This window comes from Phalacrocorax carbo, chromosome 1 (genome assembly GCF_963921805.1).
Source record: "Phalacrocorax carbo chromosome 1, bPhaCar2.1, whole genome shotgun sequence".
NCBI classification, from domain to species: Eukaryota; Metazoa; Chordata; class Aves; order Suliformes; family Phalacrocoracidae; genus Phalacrocorax; species Phalacrocorax carbo.
In genome coordinates, this window is record NC_087513.1 from 44607242 (window position 1) to 44634596 (window position 27355).

Consider the following 27355-nt stretch of genomic DNA (forward strand, 5'->3'; position numbering starts at 1 on the left):
CACATTAGACAGTGCTTTGTTTGAATAAATGAGCTTATCTTTAAATCTTTAATGAGAAAGGCTTCAGCAGACAGGTTGCTTAGCAAGGTGCACCTGTGTAAAAGGGATCATTTTACTAATCATTTAAAATTAATTATGCCAGCTCATCAACTTTCTATGCAATACATTGTAGTTCATAGAGCGAAGAGTGCACAAAAGGTACTTTCCTAACTTGTTTATACTAGATGTGAATCGTTAATCTATAGCTTTGCTTCTAGCATTTTGCAGTGCTGTAATTCTAATAACATGATGACAGTCTCCAAGTTTTAGTGTGTATTAACAGGTATTGTGCTGGTAAAATATACAGAGAGAAATTGGATCGTTCGTCCCCAAATGAATAGCAGCTGAACCAAAGTGCTTTCAGGTCACTGCCATGTGTAGAATATTCCTCGTATCTTAGAGCAAATAATGAGTGGCGGGACAGGACACACTGATGTGGGCAGCTGCAAACCTTCTTGATCTCTTAGTACTAATTGCCATGCCCGAGAAACCCGTGTGTGTGTGCTGGAGATGCTTGTCTGAAGCTCTCCTCTGCAGGGCAGACACAGTGTGCATCTTGCCTTTCACTAGTGCAGATAGAAAACAGCCTGCAGTAACAGTTTTCTATGTCCACAGAGAGGACTAGCACAGGATTTTTTTTCACCTGAGAGTTGTCTGGGAGGTCAGAAGGAATCCTCACAGCCTCTAGGAGTTAAAAGTGGCCAAATTTCCATTACTTGGTATCTCCAGCACTTTTATTCTCTGCAGTGGCTCGAAACAAGTGAGTTTTCAAGGTATCCCAGTGAGCAGAGCTGAGTGGATGATTCCTTGGGACTTTTTTCAGAATCTCAGTTCTGAACAGTGCCTGGGTGTTTTTTGGTTGGTTGGGTTTGTTTGATTTTGAGGTGGTTTTTTTTTGCCAGAAAGGTACAGAGATTTCAGAATAATAAAAAAAATTATCTCATCCTATTGATTAATCCTTAGGCTGCTCTTCTACTCCTTGGCTATTCTCATTCTTTCTACCTTGTAGTTAATTGTACAGCTCATCAATACAACTGTGTGACTGAGCAGTCAGAATGCACTTTATTATCCTTCCTCCAAGAGCAAAAAGATGTCACCTGTAAGCCTTAACATAACTTTGGTTCCTCCATCTACTTTTAAAGATTAAAGTCACTGCTTTCACCACCGGGCTATTAAGGAACCCTAGAATAATTAGTGGATCAACTTTGTGGAACATAATATAAAGCTCAAGCTATATTCTTGATTTTTTTTTTGTCTCTAAAATGTGGAAAATATTATAAACATTTTTATATAAACAGGTGATTGGAATCTCTGAAAGTTACTTTTATGAAGTGAGATAGTCTGATACAAGAAATTATTTCTCTTCCATAGCTTTCATATTGTCTGATGAATAATGAAAAGCTGCTTACCAGAACTTTTTATGATAGCAGAGCCGTAGTGAAAAATCTGGTCCCTGGGACAGAATACTTTTTTCAGTTACGGACAGTTAAAGGCTTGGATTCCTCAGTGGCTGTGGAGAAAAAAGTCATCACAAGTAAGGAAATACCTTATAACTTGTCTTTTTTCTCTTTTTGAAAAACAGTAAATGTTCAGAGACATATAAATCATTGTGTGCAAGTGACTCAAAATGAAACTTCAACTTTGGGGGGCAAGTTCCACTTCCTCTTGTGATAGTTTTTTAAATAGGAGCCTTGTATGTAACTCGCTGAGTTGAAGTTGAAGAGTCTAGACATAGCTGCAGATACCCATTTGAAAAAGAGGCAAAGTCACAAAATTCCTCCAGCTCTAGCAGAATAAGGTCTTGCCAGAGTAGCATTCATATTTTAAGAATTACCTTGCATTTTGTTTACAATTGTTTCTGCATCTCTCAAAATCTTACAAACCCATGGTCTAAGATTGGAGGATTGCTTCTGTAGAAGGCCACAGAAAGCTTAAAAGGGTAAGAGGAATTGTGCTTCAGGTAGGTATCTTAACAAGGTCCAGAAAATTAAGCTGTGTCTCGCACTCATTTTCTGTCTCGGAGCAAACATGGATTTTCCACTGCTACTGTGACACAGCATAAAAAGAGGAAAGTGTGTTTGTGGCAGAGATTTGAAGGAATAAGTTTATATTGGATTCTGGACTGCCAAAATAAATAAAGAGCAGCTAAGTGTAATCAGAAAATAAATCAACTCCCAGATTCATACACATGCATGTCGTCGACCTCCTCCCTTCTTTGATGGATTTTCTGTGGTCTGTTTGGACTATAGCTCCTCAACCCAGTTAATAGTCAAGGAGGCTCTGTGCTAAATTATTCAGAGATGAGTGAATCTCTGAAAAGAACCAGATTTGGTCCTGCAGATTCTTGTTAATGGAAAGTACAGCAGAATAATCATGGCCCTGAAGGTGCTTTTTGTCCTCAAGCAAATATTTTCAAGAGTATTGTGGATGAATCCAGGGTATGGCTAGATTACAGAGAAATTATAATTTTAATGGCAAAACTTTAGGATTTTTTCATGCTAAATAATCCAGACGTTAATGGGATTATGCTAGTTAGTATTTTTCAGAAAGCTTCAAGCAACATCAATCAATAATCTGGAAGATTCTTTTGTTTAGGAGGAACGGAAACATTTCTCTTTTCTAACCGCAGCTGTGCTGCACAGATTAATGGAGGTGCTATTTGTAAATAGTTATCTGTGAATTTAGGACCCTTGATATGACCAGAAAGAATGATTAAAGAAGGAAAATAGGGATAATTGCTGAGATTATGTGATTTACTGTATCCCTATGTGAACAGATGAACAGTTTTCTAAAATCATATGGCCTGTGATATGTTTTAGAAAACTTCTGAATAAAATATCTACTTCTGTTTACAAAGAGTTCCATTCTCATGCTGTTTCACCAGTGAGTAAAGTTACTTTTCTTACAGAAGATCTGATAAGTCTGGAATTCTCTTCCAGAAATTACATAGTGCACACAGAAGGTACATCCCCAGGTTTCACCCTGTGCAGCCTAATGGCACTGTTTACTATAGATCCAAACAAAGATACTTCTAAAATTAGTGTGACTATTTCATGATGCTGTGAATCTTCAAATCATTTTAATAGAGAACATTTATTTTTAAAAGATGGTACTTTTTCTTATATTTTAAGGACTATGCATTAAATTTTTCTTTATTAATCTGAATAATTTTTACTGTAGAACCAGCTGGGATATGCGGTCTGGCATTAAAAATGGTAAATACTTCCTCTGTAACTTTAACGTGGAATCCAACCAAGACTAACTTCACTTCGTATAAAGCATCTTTATCAAACAGCACCTTCGTAAACAAGTTCAGGATTCCAGGAGCACTGACTGACTTCAGTGTTACAGGCCTGACTGCCGGGGGCATTTATAATTTCACTCTGCAAAGACTAAGAGGAAATATTGAAGGAACTTCTGCTTTCATTGAAATTGTAACAGGTCTGTATGGTTTCTTGCTTTCTCTCCTTGCCAGTGGATGGTAACTGTCAATAACAGTGCAGGTTTAGCTTTGTACTTCTCACTTCGTGGAATTTCAAGAGATCTTGCATCTGTCTTTGGATCTGTGGTTGTGGACATGCGTTACTTATATGCTATTCAGCCTGTACTTAGTGAAACACTACCAGAAACATAATTTCTTTATCTATGCTGCACTTCTTTTCACCATTTTTAGTATTTTTGTTATTTTTCAGGTCTTATCGTCCCAAGAGTTATGCGTGAACTGAGTTTTACTTTACCTAATTTCAGTAGGCTTTTTGCAGTGAGTGAAGTTAAACAGGTTTACAAATGGTTGTAGAGTTAAGGCTTTAGACTGTAAACTACTCCATTCTAGGTCTCTTTCTTATTAGATTTGTGATTAAAACTTTGTGGCGTACAATCGCAGTCTTGACACGCGTCTGCAGTTTACTGTAATGTAGTAATGTAAAATACAGATGAAATTTAAAGAGCAGAAAGGTGCAACAGAACTACCTCAAACGATTTATTTTACTACTTTTTAATACTACTTTTTATCGTGTTTTTTATGGCAACGACATGGTGGTGTGAGAGAGACCTGAGAAGTGGTGGAAGTTGTCATTGATTGACTGCTTTGACCAAGTGTCATGACATTTGTGTGTCTGCTTTTGGGATCAGTGCTTGACAAACTGGTGGTGCTTCTGCATTAGTCAGGGGGACTGAAGCAAGGGGCCAAAGAGGGCCTTTAAAATAAAGTGGTGTAGAGGTGAAAATCGTTACATTTGTTTTGAGGTAATGTCTTGAGGGTAAAATTAATAAGAAAAAAATCTTGTACGTCTTTTAAGCTAGGACTGCAATGCTATAATACTTCAATTGCAATTAATTTTTTTTTCAATTTGGTTGACCTAATTGTGCTTCCTTTTTACTTAAATGTATTGAGATTACATTGCGATGCTGACCCTGCTGGTTTATAGTGACTAATTTTTGGAAAAATTAACATGTACCTGGATTTTGCACTCCATATTCACTGATGTATCAACTCAACCTCAACTAATTTTCAATCCACTCACTCAGAATATATATTGCAGACATTAGGTAGCATTTTTGTAGGGCAAATTGTTCTAACTATGCTTTACACAAATACTCTGGCTCTATACAAATATGCTGACCACTGCTGGTAAGAAGTGTGTGTGTATGAAACAGAGAGGAGGACCATAGAAGAGCAGGTGCAATGAGGCTTGAGTGAACCACACTCGCGTTTGTGTTCCCTGATGATGTGATTAAATCTGCAGAAGGGGATAGCCGAGGCTTTTTTTTCAGTGTCAGTGGGAAGGGTAATGCTCTGTCACAGAATAATAGTAGGGAGAGCATTAGCTTTGTGGGACTAAATTTCTCTTTCCATGAGGACGTTTTTATGCTCTCTTCTACTGCTGAGTCAGAAGTAATTCAGCTGAGCTAAAGAGATGACTTCAAGTATTGTGGTAACTATACACTCAGAGATTAATCATGGGTCTGTATAAAAAGCCCTCTATAAGCATAAAATCCAGCTTTAAAGGAAGTTGAGATCCATGGAAATAACAGTACTGATGATAGCAGTAGGACTTAAAATTTTAAAAAGTATTCTAAAAGGAAGAAATTATGCTGTCAGTTACACTTGCACACCCCCACATATATTACTATTTTTTTTTGTTCTCACTATTAAAGCAACAAGTTAAAAATAATATGTATAAGACAAATGCAGACTGAATATAAAATATAAAGGTAGTATTTGGATATGTCAATATTTGACTTAGATTATTTGATGGCAAAACTGGAGTAATCTGAAATGATTCTGGAACTTTGGACAGTCAGTGTAAATACTTCATGAAAAATATATAATCTAAGCAGACTTACAGTAAATAAGAAAGGAGTGGAGCTCTTTCAGGATGGAAGTCATATGATATTCAGACTGCCCAGTATGATATTAGTGTATAAACAGTACTAGAAGATTTAGTCTGAATTCTGAGGAACCATATTAGTAAGGCAGGCCGAGGACTGAGCGCGAGGGTGGTGGTGAATCTGAAATGTGATAAATAGCATCACTGGCTGGGCTGGCTCTGGGAGATGAGCATAGGGGCAGCTGTAAGCTGTGCGTACTTTCCAATGTATAAAGGAGGCAGATGCACATGCCTATGGATTGCACAGGTGGATAAATTATACAATATTACGGGTAGATAATTTTTAATGGCCTATTGAAGAAGCTAAAATCCAGTTCATTATTAGGCTTAGAGTGGATGATACAGATTTAAAGGTGCATTTAAAGGCAGAAGAAATATGGTGTGACGGGAGTACGCGGAAACTTGGCTTTAATAAAAGGAGTAAATCATCCAAATTTGGGGGACTTACCTCACTAGCCTTCGTGGAATTACTGGGATTCCAAATACATTAAAAGTGTTACAGAGTTAACAACCCTGTGGCTAGCAACAGAACAAGCACCAGCTATATCTTTAATTTCAACAGCAGCACTAGTTATGACAGTAGTAGTGCTAACTTTAAGGTTGGGGACAGCAGAAACACCAGGACTGTGCAGAGATTCTTTGTTAACAGAACACCGGGCAGAGATACTTGCGCTTGCTCTCTGTGAATGGGGATGTCTGCACAGCATAGCTGGGACATAAGTCTCAGAGGTAGTATAGCAACTGCAGTATAATATACTGCTGTATCCAGGCTAATAAGTGATTATCCTTCATGTAGCAGGTGAACTGTTCTTGGATGCTTTTATATTCAGTTGTAATTACTAATATATTTGTAAAGGGGGTTATTTAACTTAATATCTTTTATTCCACAATTCTCTTTCAGAACCTGCAAAGCCAGAAGGACTTAAATTCTTCAATGTTTCATCATATTCTTTTTCACTGTATTGGAGACTACCGTATGGACACGTAGACAGATTTCACGTGGATCTTATTCCTGATCATGGTTCCGTTGTTATCCTAGATCTTGGAGTTAGGGAGTATCAAGTATGTGCTTTTATTACAGGACTTGCATGGCCAGCTTTTCCTTATGCAGTGTCCTGATAAAGAATTCAAGCTTGCCTCCTTAGCTACTTAATGCAAATATGGATATGAAAGTATTAATGAAAAATTGGTGAGAGCAAATTTCAGCATCCAGAGTTTGTTACCTGGCAACAGGTAGTGAATTTACCTTTTTTTAGGTCTGCTAGAAGGATACAGCCGGTCATCCAAGGGCTCATGAATAGTTTAACAAAGGAAGGGCAGAGCTATTGAGTAATACAGACTCATTAATTGTGTACTTGCCGGGAAGATCTGTGCTTAAATCATTAATGCAGGCAACATTTCGCTAAGCTAAGCCATCAAAAAGAAATAGGAGCACTTTTTGATTCTGCTGGCTGGAAAATATAATAATTTTAGCAGAAATAATGGTTGTTCTGGTTGCTTTGCTTTTGGTTTTCATTGGAACTGCAAAGATACAGGTATTTTATATAAATGCTTGCTAAAAAGTTGTTAATTATGTTTATTTCAAAATACGGGCTAGCTTAAGGGTCAAAAACTTGTTAGATTTTTGGCTACTTTTGTGTTTATTCTTTCAAAAAGGAATTTATAATGCTTCATATTTACGTTGATAATGATGATGATACCAAAAAACCTCTATAGATACACTGATAGGTGATTCCATGATAAAATTAATAGTTAATTTTGTTGTTCTTTAATATTGAATGTTATACAAATCTTATGGAGGGTAGTTAAATAAGATGGCAAAATGCTGTACTGTAGCTAACAGATGTAAATACTATTTTACTGTTGTAAATACTGTTGTATTTCTAAAAGCTTATTAACAGATCACTTTCAGTAATGCAATGCTTAAACTTTTGGATTTGGGGTTTTTGTTTTTGTTTTTTTTTTTTAATTATTCTTGGTAAAAGTTTTAAATCTGTGTCATATTTCAGGCTGATTTTTCTAATACTGTTCCTGGAACAACATACAGCGTTACAGTTTCTGCAGTTTCATCTTCACTCTACAGTTCACCTGCAAGTAGAACAGTGACAACAAATGTGACAAGTGAGTGAATAATGCCTGATGAAATTTTGTTGATTTTTTTTCTAACTAGGCTTTTTTGTATTTATTATATGCACAGTAGTATTTGAGAAATTATAATCAGTTTTGAACATTCATTAGAATTTTTCGTGTTCTTTAACCATAAAAAAAATACACTGAATCTGAGGTGTTCTATATGAGACCATGAGAGTTTCTCTATCAGATATTTTTAAGAAGCAGCCCTGGATGTAAGTTGTAGTTGTATTGATCCATTAGCTTGGCTATTTAAAAAAAAAAAAAAAAAGAAAAAAAGAAAATAGTATAAAAGAGAACAATTTATAAACATTTGAAAAATTTGCTATTGTGTCATGTAGTAATATCCATACTCCAATTCATATGCATAATGTTAGACTTCAGAGACATTTCAAAAAAATGTAGCCATATCAGACATGTTTTGTAAGAGACCACAGTTTGGTTTTGAATGGTTTTAGGGAACGGAACTGAAATTAACCATGCTAGCATGTCTCAGATATTAAATTGGCATTCAACCCTGTTTTGTCCATGAAGATGTTGAGCATTACAGTTTTTATGTTCTTATAGAACAATGTTCCTGGTATTTCAAAATTCATTTAATCGATTTTGTAACAGGACTCTAGCCAGAAAAAAAAGCTTTTTATTCAACAGTATTAGTTTTCAGTAGTTTTACTGGCCTATGCTGGCAGATGATTTCATTTCTTTATAGAAGCTGTGAGGGTGTCTCCATTACCTGGACACGTAATTAAAAACTTATCTTATATGTTATCTTATCTTTTATCTTATCTTATATATGTCTTATATGTGTGTGTTTGTGTGTGTAAAAAAATTACTTTTTTATTTTTCTTTTTTTAGATCCTGGCCCTCCTCTGTTCCTTGCAGGTGAAAGAGTGGGCTCTGCTGGGATTCTGCTGTCATGGAATACACCACTGCATCCAAATGGGAGAATTCTCTCCTATATTGTTAAATATAAAGAGGTCTGCCCATGGATGCAAACGGCTTATACACAGGTCACAACAAAACCAGATAGTTTGGAAGTTCTTCTTACCAACCTTAACCCTGGAACAACTTATGAAATTACGGTAAAAGCTTTACAAATGCCTTTCAGTATTATGAATTCTGATATACTGTAAATTGTGTGAGTTTATGGTAGGTCCATACAGTGTTTTCTGAAGGATTTTGCTGATTTTGTTGCCATGTAACAAAGTACGTTAGCCAGGTATATTTGTTTACAGTAATGGTTTTTAAATCTACTTCAAATATTTTCCTACCAAAATTGTACTAAAATGTAGTTTCTTCTTTTGGTATTTGTATTGACAATATGGCATTATGTGGTGAAAAGTAAAAAGCAAAGGGTAGAATTTTCAAAAACATCTAAATCTCTCTTCCTCTTCATTGAGATTTAATCTTTCAAATCACTGGTGCACTTTAGATATTACACATAGATTTCTAAATTGTCTCAGCCAGATCCAGAAAAGCATGTACATACATACTTCTTTCTTTGATTTTAAACTTAGTTTAAGGAGGAGTTTTCTTGCCTGAATATCTATTTAGATATAGTCTGTAAAGACCTTAGCCTGGCTTCCCTAAGCCTGGGAGTTTTACCTAGTATTATCTCCTGAAATAAAAAATGTCATGCCTTTCCATTCTCTTTCGATAGATATTATTGCCTAGATATTCACAGTGAATATTTACTGCCAGGATCAGTACCTGTATTTTGATGACTTCTATGTGTGGAATTTGTTTATGTTGAGATTAGGCACTCCTGAGCCATCTCTGGACTCTTCAACAATAAATGACTTCAGGTGGACAGAAATGAACTGCTGTCCTCTTGGCAATATTTGCCAAGCGATTCTTTGCCTGACTTACTCTTTCATAAGAACCTTGGAGAGGTGCTTCTTTTCAATATCAGGAATGAAATTATATTATGTGTTTGATTTGCTTCATTCCATATCATGTAAGTTCATACAGTGCAAAGCTATAAAAAAATATTGAAGTTGAGCAGACTAGGAATAGGGCTGTGCAGTGATTCTTTGTGAAGGTGGGGGGTGTGTAAGAAAGTAAGAACATAATTATGCCTGCCATTGTGGGAAAGTTGCTCCCTGTGAATCTAGTTGATCTAGTTGCAATGACCATGCTGATAAAAGCCAGTATATCCACAGCTGGAGAAATGTTTATCCTTTGATCTCCTGCCTCCAGTCATCTGTTAAAAAAAAAAAAAAAAAAAAAAGAGGCAACAACCACAAAAAGTTCAGCTACTATTTGAGAAAAGTATTATCACTTAGACTCTAAGCAGATTAATCTCCTCAGACAAATGAAGTTAAGAGAATTCAGTTTGCAATTCTCAGTACCTCAGTAGCACCTGCGTAGGGTTCACTGTTAAAGGTTTTGCAAATTCCGCTCTTTGCTCCATATGTGAATCTTCCCTGGGAAAACTGTGGGACATTTTAAATAATTTGTTTTACTTAGCAGTAATTTGCCCTTTGTTGATATATACGGGAGGCAATCCTTCCCATTGCTGGTGCCTGAAACATTGATCTTAGAGCAGAATTTGACTCACTAAAGTGACTTGTGACCCAACAACCTCTGTCTAGCAGGGACCACACGGCTTTTCTCATGAGTGAATAAAAGTCTGTTGGCAAGCTAAGGGCTTTTATGTTACCTACTGCTTTGGTGGGCGCCCTGACCGCCTGACCCACGAGCAACCTCACAGATTCAGTAATGAGTCAGGTGGAAACATTTCTTCTACCTCACAGATGTGGCCAAAAAGAAACATTACATGTTTTCCTTCTCTTGAGTAGTTTCTTGTGGTGGTTCTGTTAATTTCTGGAGTCATTTAAAAGTAGCTTTTGATTTTTACATAGGTGAAAATTCTTTATTGTTTTAAGGTACCTGGCTTGGTCCTGTTGTGAAATTTTTTCTGGTAAATATTGTGACAGTGCAGTTCAACAAAGCTTATAATAAAAAAAACCCCCATTTTTAAAGAAATAGCAGTTACAGTGATAATTTGTTAAATGTTGGTGAATTATGGATAACTTTGAACATCTGATCATTGATAATTTTGTAAAAATTTGCACTCAAGTTTTTTTTCTAAACTTAAATAACTAGTGGCAACATTAAAGCATAGAAGCATGAAAATTAATACTCCTTCCAAATGTGAACTGCAGCTACTTGAACTTTGGATAGTACTTTGTTATCTGCATAGTAAACTTGTCCTTTATAAATGTTTCCAAACTTTTTTCTGTAATGGCTCTTTATGGCAGTGATCTCTAGAAGCTAAAGGTACATTGTGTAAGCGTTCATTTTTATTTCTCTTCAAAGCTAATCAGTGTGTGTAGCTGGCACCTTTACCATGCAAAGTTTTGCATACTTAGTCATAGTAACTCTGAGTTCTTTTGAAACTGCACGTATGAAATGGGAGTTTCAGTGTCTGTATTAATGCTAGTTTTCCTTTCTGGATCCTTTCTACAATACCTACTTTGATATGAGATAAGAAAAAATTGGAGTTCAGGTGAGGAAAGACGTTTAGATTTATATAATGTAATTTTAATACTGTCAGAATTTTCTGATTGCCGGTCAACCCCCTGAAGATCTCAAGGTAATTTCTCTCTGTGGCACAGAAATAGGTAAGGTTGGCGATAGTCATGAGGTGTGTGTGCATGGGGAGGGGGTATTTGTATGGCTTGGGAAGGAGGTGGCCAGTGATACAGATTCTCCTTCACCAAGCAGAGCGCGCACTCTCATAGGCATAAGCATCCCTTTGCATCCTAAATTAAGTCTTCCATGGTACCTCATATTTCTTTGCTGTAGTTTGCCTGTTGTGGCTTAGTGCTTTTGTTTAAATAGCTTTACAGTCTTCTTAAAGATCATAGAATCATAGAAATGGTTTAGGTTGGAAGGGACCTTTAGAGGTCATCTAGTCCAACGCCCCTGCAGTGATGCACAGTTTAGCCCTGAAAAGTGATTAGAACAGTTCCTTCCACTCTCTTTGCCCATCTTTATCCCCTGCGTGCTGTCTGTCACTTCTGTGATCCACACACAATTTTGCACACCTGCCCCTTTTCACCCTGCTTTCCCCACAGTCTGTGCTGTCAGCTCCTTCAGCACCACTGCCATACCTTTGTTACCTGATGAGAAGAAATGACTCTGCCAACTTTAACCTTGCTGGAGAGCTTTTCACTTTGCTGCTTCTTTCGCACACCTCTCACTATCACCGTTGGAATTTTGCTCATGTTTTACCTTCTGTTGCCTCTGTCACTTCAAAATAAGGAGTCAGACGTCATTCCTCTTTCTTTGTAAGTATTGCATGCCATGGCCCATCACTGAGTCAAATAAGTCCTATATTGCAGAGCAAATAGCATTGTTGTGTTTGTCTTCATAAATTGTACCAAAGTCTCAATGTACTGCCCTTCTGTGGGAAGAATCTGCTATGATCGTGAGCACTGAGTCACATCCACCATAAAGTGCATCCACAGTTCCCTGGCCTGTTGTCTTTCTGCCAAAAGGCATAGAATCATAGAAGACTTTGGGTTGGAAAGGACCTTTAGAGGTCATGTAGTCCAAACCCCTGCAGTGAGCAGGGACATCTTCAACTAGATCAGGTTGCTGAGAGCCCCATCCAACCTGACCTTGAATGTTTTCAGGGATGGGGCATCTACCACCTCTCTGGGCAGCCTGTTCCAGTGCTTCACCACCCTCATTGTAAAATTTTTTTCCTTATATCCAGACTAAATCTACCCTCCTTTAGTTTAAAACATGCTTTCTTTGGGTTTCAGTTCTGAGGGAGGGCGACCTGCTCTCGCTATCCTTCAGGAGTTTAAGAAATAAAAGAGGACCTGTTTTCCTTTTTGCTCCTTTAAGTTATAGAATGAGTGAAATAAGAACAGGGCAGGTGGTTTAAGTGAATCTTCATAAGGAAAAGGAGTGTTACTGATGTTATTCTTGCTGTTGACTTTAACATAAAATAGGGATTCAGCACTTCTGAAGTGTGGATAGTCGCATGTGATTTTCTCAATTTGTTACACTGTTTCATAATTATTCTATTTTATTTTTCACATTTATATGTTGTGTATAAATTAAACAATACAGCTATGAAAGGCATATTAATTTGTATAAAAGCTAGAAGGTGAACCTCTGTGTATCCTTAAGATTTTCATAGTCCCTGAAACTATATATCCTGTAGATTCTCTAATGTGGCTTTTTTTTCTCCCTGTAGGTTGCTGCTGAGAACAGTGCTGGTGTTGGAGTATTTAGCAATCCTTTTCTTTTTCAGACTGCAGAAAGTGGTAATTTTAATAAAGCTGCTCATTATTTTAATTAAAGCTTCTCTAATTTGTTCAAATAAAGTATCCACGACACATTTCATACTTGAACAAATTCTGATGCGTTTAGAAAAAAATTGTAATTCTTGTCTTATTCTCTCACTCAGTGGAAAAGGTGTATTTTGTCCTATTTGCTAGTAACAGCATTTAGGGTGTGCACATTTGGGGGTTTCTCATATGCAAAGTCTGTTTCTGTTGGGGTTTTCCTATGCCAGTTTCTAGACAGGCTGCTTCCAGAAAGCAAGGTCACAGGAGAGCAGAGCTAACTATCAAGTGGACCCATCCGCTCTTGCCTGCAGCAGTATTAGGAGACTGACTGTTGTGGGATCAGCTCTCTCATTGTCTGCTTATGTCAAGCCATATTTGTTTAGTGTTGGAGTCAAGTGCCTTCTCTACAAAGCCCAGCACAGAACATATTTTACTAAGTTTTTACTTCTTAATTCTGAAAAAAAAAGCCCAACAACCAAACATGGCTGAAAGGAAAATTTGACTTGATGGTTTTGAAGATTAAAAAATGATAGTCTGAATTTGCATACTCTTTATTCATTAAGTGTTTGTAGTCCTCCTCACTCCAGGAGCAGTTGAGCTTGGCTGAAGAGCTGGCACCAGGCCAGCGATATTGGGGTGAACAAGTCCTAGTGGAATATAGAATTTGTGCTGCCGTGGTGGCGACCATCCCTCTGAGTTTAGGACTCCGGATTAGTTTCCATAGCTGTGCAAACCGCAGGGTGCCGCGTCTCAGTTAATGGCAGGATATCATCACTCTGCATAAGATTTCTGGCATAATGCAAAGAGTTATGAAATGAAGTATGAGAAGGGGTAGTAAACTTGCCATGTGGAGCTATGCAAAATCATTGTTTTTAACTATTCTTTGTATGTTATTGTTGGTAAAAAACCTTATTTCTGTGAGCTTTGTTTACTCATGTTTGACAGAGACATCAGTGTTTCTCCATAGGAGAACATCAGCTTTTTACTTTTTGATGCATTTCTGCTCACATTTTATTAAAGCTGAAATCCCTTATTATAAATGTAATTGGAAGGTGTCGTCAAATTCTAGGTGAGAGTTCTGTGTCACTGATACTTTTATACTTCTCGACTTTTTTTTTTTTAACTTTTCCTTTGATGGTTAAAGAAACCCCAACATCTTGATCAACATGAAGAGGTGCAGTTTAAAGTAGGAAAGTTAGACAGAAGTATAATTATTTAAATACAAAGGCTGTAGTCAGTGAGGAGGGGGAGAGGAGTGAAGGACCTGCCAAAGATTGAGCAGGGCCTAAGCAAGGGCTGAATGAGGCTTGGAGGATCTGTCTCAATTCAGCTGTGGAAGATCTGTGATTGCAGACACATGTATATGTGTATATTTTTAAGGCAGCATAACCCTTTTCTCCTTAGTACTAAGGCTAGCTGTCACAGGAACATCTACTGCCCATGCCATGCAGGCAGGACTAAGGGAGCGCTACAGTGCTCTAATTCTCAGGGAGGTTCACATGGCTTGTAAAATCTAATTTAGATGCTGCATCCCATTCCTTCGTGCTGTGATTAGTACAGATGCTTCGACAAAAGGACTGGCAAACTGTCACTGATACAAAGAACACCATTTCTGTAGTAGTAGTGAATAATCAAATAAAACTGAGCTATTTAAAGCTACCAAAAATCTATATCCAGCTGAAAAGGTGACACAGGTGAAGTGAAATAAAACACCCAGTGCTGTCATGTGCTCTTAAACAAACAGAAGTGGGCAAAAATTTGCTACTTCTGACACAGTAGATGAGTTGCTTCTAGGAAGAGTATTTTTAAGTTGACCAAACCAATTACTATATTATTATGAGACTGAAGTAATTATATATCTCACTTAAACTAGATTGGAAAAGAGCTGGTTGCATATCAGCTACTTTACATGCGTTTGTGAATGGTTGTTATTTATTTGCTTTAGGGTTTGGAAGCTAGAAAAGGCATTACAAAAAAAAAAGTGGGGGGGAATTTTTTCTTTCCAGTGCTGAGAAGAAAAGTATGTCTTACTGCCTTCATTTGTTTTGTTTTCAAGCTCCAGGTAAAGTAGTGAATCTCACAGTTGAAGCCTTAAATTATTCAGCTGTAAATCTGATCTGGTTTCTCCCTCGGCAACCAAATGGAAAAATAACTAGTTTCAAGATCAGTGTGAAACATGCAAGAAGTGGAATTGTAGTGAAAGATGTCTTGGTTAAAGTAGAGGACCTTCTGTCTGGGAGGTTACCAGAATGTAATGTAAGTGCTATAAACCTTTTAAGTTAGAAATAAACTCAAGCCGCAGAATATAGTTTTACATTTGTATGTGTATTTTGAGACATAAAAAATGTGGAGGCTTGCTTTTCAGAACAATCCCAAATACTTTACAAACTTAGGGCTAAGGCAGGATGTCATGGTTGAAAAAGCTTTCTGTCCAAATTAGTTTAAATAGAATACTTTTCCTTGAAGAGCTCAGTTTAATCAAAGTAAAAATATTAAGAAAGGGTCAATTTGGTGTCTTAACAAAAAATGAAGAAATAGGTAATTTTCAATTTTTCTTAGCTTTAATTTTTTAAATTTTTGTGGTTTTTTACAGCATTCAATTAGAAAAAACAGGATTTTTTTTTTGCCAGTGCAGACATAGTGTAATGTTAATATCTTATTTTTTATATATAGTATGATAATGCTTTATGTATTTTAAGTGTGTTTTTCACATTCACACGTTTAAACATTATTTGTGACATTACAACATTATTTAAGTACTTTCCATATTGAAATAAGGAGACCCACTATTAGCAGAGTGATTTTTTCATAAACTGTTTCTAGTCTGAGTTGTAAGCATTCATGGGAATATTTCTGGATTTTGAGTATTCATTGGATTCAGACCTGTGACCAATGCATACCTTGCAGAATTTCTTGAAGAAAATTACCTTTTCCAGTGTTTATTCTCCTTTTCCTCTTTATTCTGAGCAGAGTGTTGAGATTATTCAGATGTCAAGCTGCCTAACTTTTTTTTTTTTCTTTTTTTTGTTTTTTTTCCCCCAGGATGCTAGGCTTAGTACTTTAATTAAAAGTGGAGTTTTAAGTGATAACAATTATCAGGACTTTGGTTTCAGATTTTATTTGGAAGATCATCTTATGCATTGTGAAGGTTCCCAACACCAGGCTGATTTAATTCAGCACTGAGAAGAGAGGCTGCCACCTACTGAATCATAAGCTTTGGTTATTGTAATGCCTAGCAGTTTTTCAGAGGGGTCTCCTGACAGTATGATTAGGAAACCTCTGTCTGGTCTCATCCATTATATATGGATATATGTATGCTATATATGTATGTATACATACATACATGCGATGTAGAAGGACCTCACTGTGGGGCTTTTTTTTTTTTTGAGAGGGAGACTAAACACTGAAAATCGACTCTGGGAATAATTAAATGAATCCTAGAGAGTTGCTTCTGTTCAGTCAGATTTGAGAACTTGTGGGATAAGGCAAGAAACTCTAATACTGTCACTAACAGGATGTACTAGCAATGTCAGCTAATGAAATTATAACCTAAATTTGGAGATTGAAATATAAAACAGAGAACTGGTTTTGGATGATTTTGTTTCAAAGGTGGTCTGCCTTTTTTGAGCTAGTGTATTTACAGTTATAGGTTATAGATGCAGCTTGTCATATGTCATATTTTGTCTTTATAGGATAACAGTGAATCATTTTTGTGGAGTACTACCACTCCTTCAACTACTTTTGGCAAATCCACAATTCCTTCGCGGACTACGGTTACACCAAGTACAGAGGAACCGAGTCAAATGAGCTCTGTTTGGAATGAACCAATTAGTTTTGTTATAACTAACCTCAGGCCATATACCACCTATCTATTTGAAGTCTCTGCAGTTACCACTGAAGCAGGTTACATTGACAGTGCAATTGTCCGGACACCAGAATCAGGTATATACTGCTTTCAAATCGAAATAAAGTTCTCAGATTCATATGAAAATTTCAAAATATCAGTCTGAAGTTATGTTGCAAGGTACTTCAGTCCGAATCTGTCTTTATCTGTATCATGCTCTTGTATTCAAATGATTACTTAATTTTACCTGATGGAATCAACTGAAAGTGTATATAACTGTTAATGTACCTAATAACGTACAGTGAGTGGCAGTTCAGTTATTATTAAAAGATACCAAACTATGCTCAGGACAGATTAAATTTTATGAAAAACTGAGGATAATTTAAAAGCAGCAATTAATGGCATAAGGGAAGGAGAATTAAAAACAGAGATGAAGAGAAAAGGTGTCAGGCATGGTATTCAAAAAGTATGTGTATTGTATACATAGCAACTCACTTAAAGCTTCTTTGCCGTTGTGGAAGAATAAGCAGTATGAAGAAAACTCCTGTCCCAAGGTTCCTCAGTCTGGGCCTATTGCAGAAAGTTGTTCGTTGCTGAAGAAATCTTCAGATGCTAGGAAAGCTGATTTTGGGTTACCTGCAATGCACTGAGAAGTTAGAACTGGAAACGAAGGTTGTCCAGGAGCAGGGGTTTTATAAAGGCTTAGGTAGTGAGCAACATTATTAATAGAGCCATACCAAAAAGGTGTTCCAGAGAAATGTTACTCTGGCGCTCTGTTTCCTAGTACATCATTCTTTTGCCAGACACAGTTTGATGTTCCTGGGCTCCCCTTTCATACATCCAGAATTCATAGCACTGTTCAGATTAAAAGAAATGTAATTCTCTCTTAGCGCTGTTCATTTGAATTGCTTTGCTAGAATTAAAATATCCCTAGTTTGCTGTTCTGTCTAGGGTTAATGAAGTTTTGGATAATCTCTGTTCTAACGATCTCAGGGCTAATTTCCAGTTTATTTTTCACATATTAACATCCTGAGATAGGTGTGTTGGTAATAAGAAAGCCTTGGAAAGTGATGAAGAGCTTTTGCAGTGGGGTTTAGTTCTGCCAAGTACATAGAAAGATGTCAGCTGTTTGAAAGATAAGATTTTCCATCCTTGCTTACCGGGTGACTTTAACAGCGAGGGTTCATCCATTAAACCATGGTCTGGGAAAAGGGAGGTTTTCTTAGTGGTCGGCGTGGGTGAAAGTGTGCGGTGCCCTGAGCCACTGAACACCAACAGTCAGCCCTCATGACCCAAGTTTCAGTAAGTCCTTCCTCTTAGGAGCACGCTGGCACACCCAAGCTTCTGTTCCTGTTCCTTCCACCTCTGTTAGATCTTCTCCTTACAAGCATTCAGGTGCTTGCTGAAGTGCTGCTCCCCTGCGGGTCCTGCATGCCTGTGTACCAGGGAGCCTGTTCGGAGGCTGACCATAGAGCTGGTTGGTGATTTGTTAGGCAGGCATTTCAGTTAATAGGCATTTTGCCTCGTTATTTTTCTTTTCTTACCTTTCATTTGCTTCAGTGGGAAAGATGTTTCTTCATGCTAAAGTTTGTATTTTTCTATGTAGCCTATATAGTAAAATCATGATTTAGGAGTGTTGCTTTGCAATTATTGTAACAGGTCCCCACTCCAGTATCAAGTGCCATTGTCCAGTCTGTAATTACTGAAATCTACTTCCCTCTTCCAAATGTCTTGGTTCTTACAAGAATCTCTTTAGTGTCACACGAGCCACCTCCTCCAAACCCTCACATTTCCGTCCTCCAATGGAGTGCCTGGGATGAGGGTTGAGGGAGAGGAATTGATAGATTATAGTTTGTGATAGCAGGTGGGGCGGTGGAAGCATTTATTTCAAAGATCACTTTCCTGCCCATACAGGAGCATGACATGGAGTTGTTGTCATGTTCTTCTCACCACATAGAGGAAGACGATATATGTCGCTACTGTATAGCTCTTTGGTGTTCCATTTTAAAATGTTGAAAATTATTTCTGCCCCTCCAACCAGAATTTCCTGAGCCATGCTAAAGCTCTCCTGTGTTCTTTACAGAGATATTTTTCTTGCTTTGATTTTTGAAAAAGAGGCTACTACTTTAAAGCATTTAAAAATGCATCATTATAAATATTTTTTGAAAACCTAGCATGCAAATATTTCATTTGCTGGGATGGCTGTCAAGGGGAGGCTACTTCTACAAAGAGAAAAAGATTTATACCTTGAAAAAAGAATGGGCTCTTAAGATGGTATTTCAGAATTATGTCCAACTGTAGCTGATGCAATTTGCGTAGCTAAGCATGTTTAAGTAGTCTCTACTGACCAATCTATAGCATATCTTTTAGGAATGACTGGATTTTTTATTTCTTTAGTTTGTACATTAGTTTTTACAAAAGAAAATAGTACTTTTTAAGAAATAATATGCTAGTTAACTTGCATATTTGTTTACAGGATCAGTCTAGATCTCTGTATTGGTTTAATCTCACACATGACATAGTAAGACCTGATTTTTGTAGACATTTATATCAAGCATTTTCCATAAGTTTACTTGGGTATGCAGCACTTTTGAAAATCATATGGATGTAAAATATTGTACATCCTTTAGCTGTCTTTGGATTCAGATTTTTATCTCAATAGGAATCTCTCATTAATTTATCAGTACAGTAAGGTAGACTTTAGAAAGGACAGAGATCAGATTCCATAATCACTTGAGTATGGGATTCATTTAATTTATGCAAGCGGTTTCATGAAAACAGAAAATTACTCAAGGATGCAGTGTTTTTGCAAGCTTCATTGTTTCCAGGTTTATCTTTTTGGATAGTAGAGTATGTCATTAGTGCTGTCAAAAGTCTTCAATATAAAGTATTGTCCATATGAAAAAACAACCTGTTCACGGAAGAAAAACGTACCCAATGTGACCTTTGGATTGCTGAGCATCACAATTGTATTTGAACATCTTCTGCATGGAATCTATATCATTATGAAGTTCATGCTAAACTTGGTAGAATCCCTGCCACCTTTGCCTTTTAAGGATTATTTACATACTACCAGAAATCTTGACACATTTTGTAAGCATTACCTTAAAAAAGAAATGAAATAAGAATAAGTCATTTTAATGAGATGTGCTTTTAATGTAGCTTCCCTTCAGAAGATTGAATGTTTATATATAAAATTAATTGCCTGATATATGGTTCTTGGAAATCCTAATATAAATTATTGTATGTTCAAAGACTTTTTCCAATATTGCTTAAGTTCCAGAAGATCCACCACAAAATTTTGTCAAGAGCAACATCACAGCAAAGTCTTTCTCAGTGATGTGGGACCCACCAACCATAGTAACAGGAAAGTTTAGTTACAGAGTTGAGCTGTATGGACCATCTGGTAAGTCTGAATTGATTTTTTTTTCTTTTTTGTTATTATTTCCTTACAGTTGTATTCTAAGTGTCCCTGCCAATCAAGAATGAGTATTTGAAAGCAGTCTGTGTATCCTTTTTACTATTAGAATTTTAATAGATTTTAGATTACCTTTAAGGGAAAAGTCTGTCCATCATGAGGAAGAGTACGCTATGAAATTCACATTAGATATTCTTAAGAGTGGAGGAAACCAACTTTCCTCACTCTTTTAGAGAGATGGCATGCTAAGCTCACAGCTGGGTAAGGGTGCTTATGTCTCCAAATCATTCTGTATCTTACCTTTGCTCTTTTCTCTTCCTGTTAAAGATTTCTGGAGGATTGTCATTCCTGTGTAGTATACAAACAACTGTATGAGTCTGTTTTGATGTTTTTGTGATTTTTTTTTTAAACTCAGATGTATGTGTAAATAAATTACATAACTGCCTGTAGTTAAGCAAGAAGTTAATGTCCTATATGCTAATGGTTTTATGGGACCACACAGGAAAAGCAATAGAAATTAATTTATGAAAAAAAAGTCCCACCTCTTAAATGCCATATCTTCTTGAGATGGTTTGGGGTGATTTTTTTCAGGCATTCAGTATTATTTCCAATGAGGTCGATGCTAGACTGGCTTTTTCACAAATAAATTTGGCTTTTCTTTGTTCATCATCCTGGAAAGTAGCTATATTTATGATAGGCAAATAAAGGACTGTTTTAATTTTTGAGATAGAATCTCTTCATTTTTCATTCCAGGTCGTATTCTGGATAACAGCACAAAAGATCTTAAGTTTGTGTTTAGTAACCTTGTGCCGTTCACAACATACAACGTGTATGTTGGTGCTGAGACAAGTGCTGGGGTGGGGCCAAAGACTAACCTTACAGTTTTCACTCCTGCAGATGGTAAGTGAGCATAAAGAAGGGAAGTAAATGGGCTGTACGTGATAAGTGGTTCCAGTTTTCCATTCAAAGTCTTTAAAGTACTTTGCAGAAGAATTAATGGATATTTAGTAAAAGTCTTACAAGAGAAGGGTAATAAGATAATGAGATAAATAAGCTGAAAATTTATTATGTAGATTTATTTCTCCATTTTTTTTCGAGTTCATACACTATCACTAAATGCACTTGCTATCAGAAGCCTTCAGAGATTGTGAAAGAAACGTAGTTTCTGCCTGAATGAAAGTAGTTTTTTTTAGACATGGTAATTAAGTTGCCGGTCCCCCTCTTACCCGTTAGATGGCAGCAAGTGGAAGGGAAAGAACAGCGCAGGATCCCGCCCCCTCCACACGGGCTGGTTTGTTCAGCCCCGAATGTATCTTATTAAACACCTCCTTTGACTTAATTTTCACCAAATCTAAGGCCCCATGACAGTTTCTAACGGCGACACGTTTACCAGGGACCATAGCTCTAAGACAGACCCGAGACCGAGGCAATCGAGTGGTTAGTTCTGCCCCTGAGCCGCCGCCTCTGTGGTTTGGGAGCTCTGGCTCCCAGTAGCCGGCTCACCAGGTGAGAGTCCTGTGCTCTACAGAAATGCAGTTGTGTCTTTATGTGTCTGTTTATATGTCTTTATGAGACTGGGCAGGAGTATTGGTCTGCAGCTGAGGATGCAACCAGAAAAATTTGGGAATCAGTGTGTGACAGGCGGTTTCAAGATGGTTATTTTTGTGTTGTGTTTATGCCACACAGCACGAATTTAGAAAACCTCTCAACCTGTGATTGCTGCAATGTTTGCTGTCAAGGCGTAACAGTAGGAGGAACGCCTATCCTTATTTATCATACTCTTTCCTGAAGTATCCAAAGGATCTGCTTTTGTCAGCTCTCAGAGACAATTTCCAGAGATGGCCTGCCTCAGTACAGCCAGTTTAGACATCTTCTGTCAAAACTCGCTATTGGAAGCCAAAGGGGATTTTGATGTTTTGGGTTTATTTTTAGGGTCATATAGAACATCTCATTTTAATGCCAAATCTACAAATGCTTATTATGCAAGTAATTCCAAGTTTGTCTTTTCCTGTGGTATATTAGGAAAAAATATTTTTCATATCAAATCTGAAAATCATTCTTTTGAATATAAATGTTACCCATATCTGGCAGTCCCATGTAAAGTACAGTATCATTATTACTGCATAGTGATAAAAAGGGGAAATTGGAACAAAAACTGTTACAAAAGTGAAATGAACAAGATGTATCATGTTCTCTTTTTTTCATCTTTTTACTTCATTCTTGTATGATTTTGATGAATTTAGGATTAAGCTTTCATTTTCAATGTACTTGAGGTACCCTACAGTAAGCTAGCAAAGGTCGCCTTGCTTCCAGTGCAGGACTTCAGCAGAGCTGTCCTGATTCACATCATCTGAGGATTTGATCACATTCGTACATATGTCATATATGTCAAAAAACTGTGTGCATATTTTTAGAACTGTAACTTGCTTGCTAAAAAAAACAAGCACATGCTCTACCTGCACAGGAGTCGCTCAAAAGATAAGGATGTACGTTCTGCTTAAAAGCCCATTGTACTTTGCACACAGTGCTGAAAATGCTTGTAATAATCAGTGGTGTTTAATTAATTTTCTTCTTGAACGTTTAGTCCCAGGTGCTGTATCAGATTTACATCTAACAGAAGTGGAAGCCACATATATAAAAATTGTTTGGAGGAAGCCACGACAACCAAATGGAATCGTTACCCAGTATAGAGTTAAAGTACATGTGCAGGAAACAGAGGTGACTCTGGAAAACACTATTCTCAGAGGAAAAAATAAGGTGTTTAGGTTTTTTTTTTTAATATGGATTTCTTTGCTAGATTAACTTTGCTTCTCTGTCATATCCAACAGGTACAGAACGTAGCATTAACCACCACAGATGAGTTTTCAATGCTTCTAAAAGCCACCTTCCTCACCGCACCCCTCTTTCTCTGGCTGGGTTTTAGGGAGATTTAATAATGCTGTTTCCATAACATGAAAACAATAAATAATTCTGATAAAATGATCCAGGATTTCTTAGCTACTGAAGGCAGGAAGCCATAGCCCACAGTCTTACTATCCCTTCCAGCCCTTGAGTTCTTGGCAGCATAAGGTGACCTAATAGTAAGAGTACAGGTTTAGGTGCCTAGAGCGATACAAAGCTGCTCAGGCAAACTCTTGGAAGACGTGGGTGTGAATCCTATGGAGAAGTGCATTCAACATAAGTCTCCCAAGGCTGGTCAAGTGCTCTGCTTGCAAGGCAAACACCACTAAACTTTCTTCCCCATTCATATCCTTGAATTTACATGTCTGATACTATGTGTTGAACTCCATGCTATGGCTGTATATTAAGGATATCTGTGCACAATACCAGATCAAATCTTTTAGGAGACTTATGCTGTCAGTCAGTCTAGCTTCTGGATTTTGGGTACTGATGTGCTCGCTCTACATGCTTACATGGGGCAGAACAGAACTGTAGACCCCAGCAAACATTCAGCTCAGGATTGAGTACTTTCTGAGGCAGGGCTTTTTGGTCTTAATTTTGAACATAGGTGCCCAAAGTTTGAATAATTTTTTTTGTTTATTTTTTAGACAATGGTGTCTTTCTCTGGATCTGACACAGAATCTAATTTTTTGATGTAGAGCTCGATGAAGGAGTTTGCTTTCAAGTTGAATGGTATATATCAAATAGAGCCCTAGAGCCAAATATTAAATAAGGAGTAAGGGGAAAAAAATGAGGATAAGAATCCGTTCATAAACCAAGCAGGCATTCTTGGAAAATGAAAGTATATAACTCTATAATTAAAGATTGTATCATAGTACAGATACAGAAAAAAATGAAAATTATCTGTATGGACATGTTTTAATGACAGGATTTCCTAATTTTTGAGTTCTTAATTTAGCATCATGTCTGCTTTACTATAGTTTACTGTGCATCATTTTCTAATTAAAAACCAGAACAAACCATAACAAACATTACTTTACTTAGAACCCCATTGACCCAAGCTTAGAGCATCTACAGGATTTGAACTGTCAGATCCACAGCACTAACAGTACTCAGTAACTAGTAGCAATAAAAGGCTGTTATCTTACAAGTGGAAAATCCCCGGAGGCAAAAAAAGTATTTCCACATGGGTTACTATTTTGCTATAAAATGTTGGTGAAGATGAGGCATCTATAGCTTTTACCTGTTGGTACTTAGCTGAGATCGATGCTGTATCTCTATCTCTGCCTGTGGTTCATAACTCCTAGTTACAGCAGCAGCAAAGCTGCTTTGCCCTCTCTCCACTCAGAGTCTGTAGGGAGAGAGCTAATGTGTATTAGTTACATCACTGTAAAAGCATCTCTTTCTGGCAGTGAAGTGGGCCATATGTGTGAGTGGGGAACGTTCACAGACGACAGTGGAACAATTTAGAGACACTGGAGTCCTGGGTTTGGTCCCAGATTCTGAAGGGGCATAATGATCTAGTGCTTACACACAATTTTGTACCCATGCTCTAGGCTGTCTCTCCTTTCTGTTCTGCTTTTGTTCCTCTCTTTGTAGTTCTTGCTCCCCTTACAAATCTACTGCCATCCTTTTCCAACGTTTGTCTTTTGCCTCCTCTGTCCTATGGACCGCTATATCACTTACCTCCCTTTTACTCTCCATTTTCACATCTATACTGCCTTATTTGACCCCTTCCCTTTATTTCATTAGCTTCTGTTTCTCTCCACCTCCCTTTATTCCCTCTCATCGATCTAGTCAACCTTTTATTCCTTTTCTTCAGGGCCTAGTCTATATTATATATAAATTTAATTACATAGTTTAGTGATGATGAAGTTTGTGATTTATTTTTATATTTCTAATTTTTAGTATTTGATCAATTCTTTGGAACCATACATGATAAATGAAAATATCAAACCTTCTCCCACTTGGAATTCAATGGAAACAGACAATGATTTATATGAAGGTTCAGCTGAAATGTTTCCCAGCATTCAGACAGCTTCCCCAGTAATATTTACAAGTGTGTCTGGTGATAATTTGCCTGCTATAAATGGAGCTGCAGAATTACATTCTGCTCTGGGTAAGATATTTTAGGATATTTTTCTATCTGCTCCTTTGTTCTGAAGGACCCCCATCACTGTCCCAGATATGATCTTTAGCACATGGTTCAAGCAAATTATGAATGGGTCATTTGCTGGAGTCGGATTTTTTTACTACCAAATAACCTTCTGAAGCAAATGGGAATGCCACACAGGCAGGAACTAGCCCCTTGTCACCCAGCTGACCTTCTTCCTAGTGAAAGGAGCACCCGAAAGCCATCAGCCAAGCTGCATAGACAATCAGTTATTACAGTTGCCAAAGCAGGTGTGATTGTCAGGGATTAACATATCTCCAAGCCCTTCAGAGACCTTGATTTTTCTAAGCCTTTTGACTAATAGGTTTTCAAATGTCAGTGAAGGTAAATAGGTCAAAAAGTTACAACTTTGCTATATGGGTGACAAACAGGTGGAGATGACCCCATGACATGGTGATGTCATTAGTGTGTACACTTGTTCTGTATTATCAATGGACCAGTGTTTCTTTACCAAGTATGGATATTTACAAATCATTAAGCAGGCCTCAGTTGACAGGCAGGGACTTAAAATAACACTCTAAATTTTTACAGTGAGTTTTGAACAGTAGAGAGAAAGTCAAGTTTTTATTTTTTGATTTTTTTTATTAGAGTCACCAAATTCCTCCATATACAGCAGTATCTAAAACCAGAATTTAATCCATTAGTTTAAACTACAGTAGATCTTTTCTGTACTGTATTAATCCTGAAGAATCTTCCTTGTCATACAGAGAAACATACAGTGCTTTAAATGTGAATCTTCTTTTTATGGTCTCATTCCGCTTGAGGTATTGAGTTGCTAAAAGATGTCTGTGTTGCTGGAGAATAGATTTCAGAGAGCGTTTGTTGTAATCTAGCATAAAAGTATTATTTTATAGGAGTTATTATAGTAGTTAAATGTGTTGACAGTCAAATTTTCAACTGGGTCTGCCGATTTTTAGATGCCTCCATTTTAATGCCAGTCTCACAAAACTCTGAGCCTGATACTCAGCTATGTGAAGCACCCACAGTTTCTCATGTCACAGTGGCATAATGGCTGCTTTATAACAGATGATTTTGACTAGCACAGTTGGGTTGTAGCTGACTTTGAACTTTAATGCAGATGCACTAAAAACTCTTTGTGGGCATGTATGACTTTTTCATTCTCCTGACCCTAACTCTTCTGCTCAAAATACCAGTGTGAAGGGATTCAAGAGGGGAGCCATTTCAAGTATAGTTATTATAGCACTGTTGGGAGGGCAAGGATGAGAGAATCTGTCTTTCTTAATTAAAAAACATTAAAAACAAAATTAAAAGCTCCATCAGCTTAGGAGCCATGGTTCTGAAGTCACCGGAGAGACTATGCCATCTACAAGTATGCCTTTTCCTAGTTACTTGGAGATTTCTCTCAATTTTTTTTGTACATAGCTGTCAGTATAAACCTCATGGTTTTAGTTCTTGCTCGTTCATTCTTTCATCTAGGCCAATCTATCTATTGTACACATGAAAACGGACCTATAACAGCCTGTCATCAATTGAGTTAAGAGGTGGAGTGTAAATGCTTCTTTATATTTTTGTAATGGCCGAGAAAGTTCTTTTGCAGTAAAATAGTTCCAGCTCACCATGTCAAAGTGAATTTAGAATGCAGAAGGAAAAAAATAACTGTTTCTTTCCATTTCATCACAGATAATCAGTATACCATTAACATTTTGGCTGAAGAGCTGTCATATGTTATAAAGGGCCTCATACCTTTCACAGACTACACAATCAGTGTGTCCGCTTTCACTGCCGTTGGAGAAGGACCACCATCAGTTCTTATGGTCAGAACACGTGAACAAGGTAAAATGTTGTAATTCTTGTTACTATCAAAGTTAATGCACATTACTCACTGAGAGCTTTAAAATTTTTTAAATAATTTCTTCGCTTACTGTTCTGTTTTTCTGTTTTCATTTAAGTTCCAAGCTCAGTACAAAACATATCTTACAAGAATATTAGCTCCTCCTCTGTTTTGCTCTATTGGGATCCTCCAGCAAATCCCAATGGGAAGATTATTCATTATACTGTTTATGCAATGGAACTGGATACAAAAAGAGCATTCCACACAACAACTTTGAACAACAGCTTACTTATGACAGGTACAGTGCAATTTGATTAAAAATAACCCTAATATAGTGCAAATACATTATACCAAATTAT

The 27355-nt window shown here is 37.1% G+C and overlaps 1 protein-coding gene across 3 annotated transcripts in view; it reads left to right on the forward strand.

Annotated features, from left to right (window-relative positions):
* The window catches only part of PTPRQ (protein tyrosine phosphatase receptor type Q), a 145119-nt gene that overhangs the window by 27585 nt on the left and 90179 nt on the right, over positions 1-27355 (forward strand). For all 3 annotated transcript variants that reach the window (XM_064450170.1, XM_064450180.1, XM_064450185.1), the window contains exons 16-29: positions 1411-1573; positions 3220-3480; positions 6331-6491; positions 7439-7550; positions 8415-8641; positions 12775-12844; positions 14925-15124; positions 16561-16810; positions 19990-20118; positions 20884-21030; positions 22715-22887; positions 24940-25150; positions 26846-26998; positions 27115-27294. In XM_064450170.1, the coding sequence (XP_064306240.1) occupies positions 1411-1573; positions 3220-3480; positions 6331-6491; positions 7439-7550; positions 8415-8641; positions 12775-12844; positions 14925-15124; positions 16561-16810; positions 19990-20118; positions 20884-21030; positions 22715-22887; positions 24940-25150; positions 26846-26998; positions 27115-27294 (2437 nt within the window). The remainder of the gene's footprint in view (positions 1-1410; positions 1574-3219; positions 3481-6330; positions 6492-7438; positions 7551-8414; positions 8642-12774; positions 12845-14924; positions 15125-16560; positions 16811-19989; positions 20119-20883; positions 21031-22714; positions 22888-24939; positions 25151-26845; positions 26999-27114; positions 27295-27355) is intronic.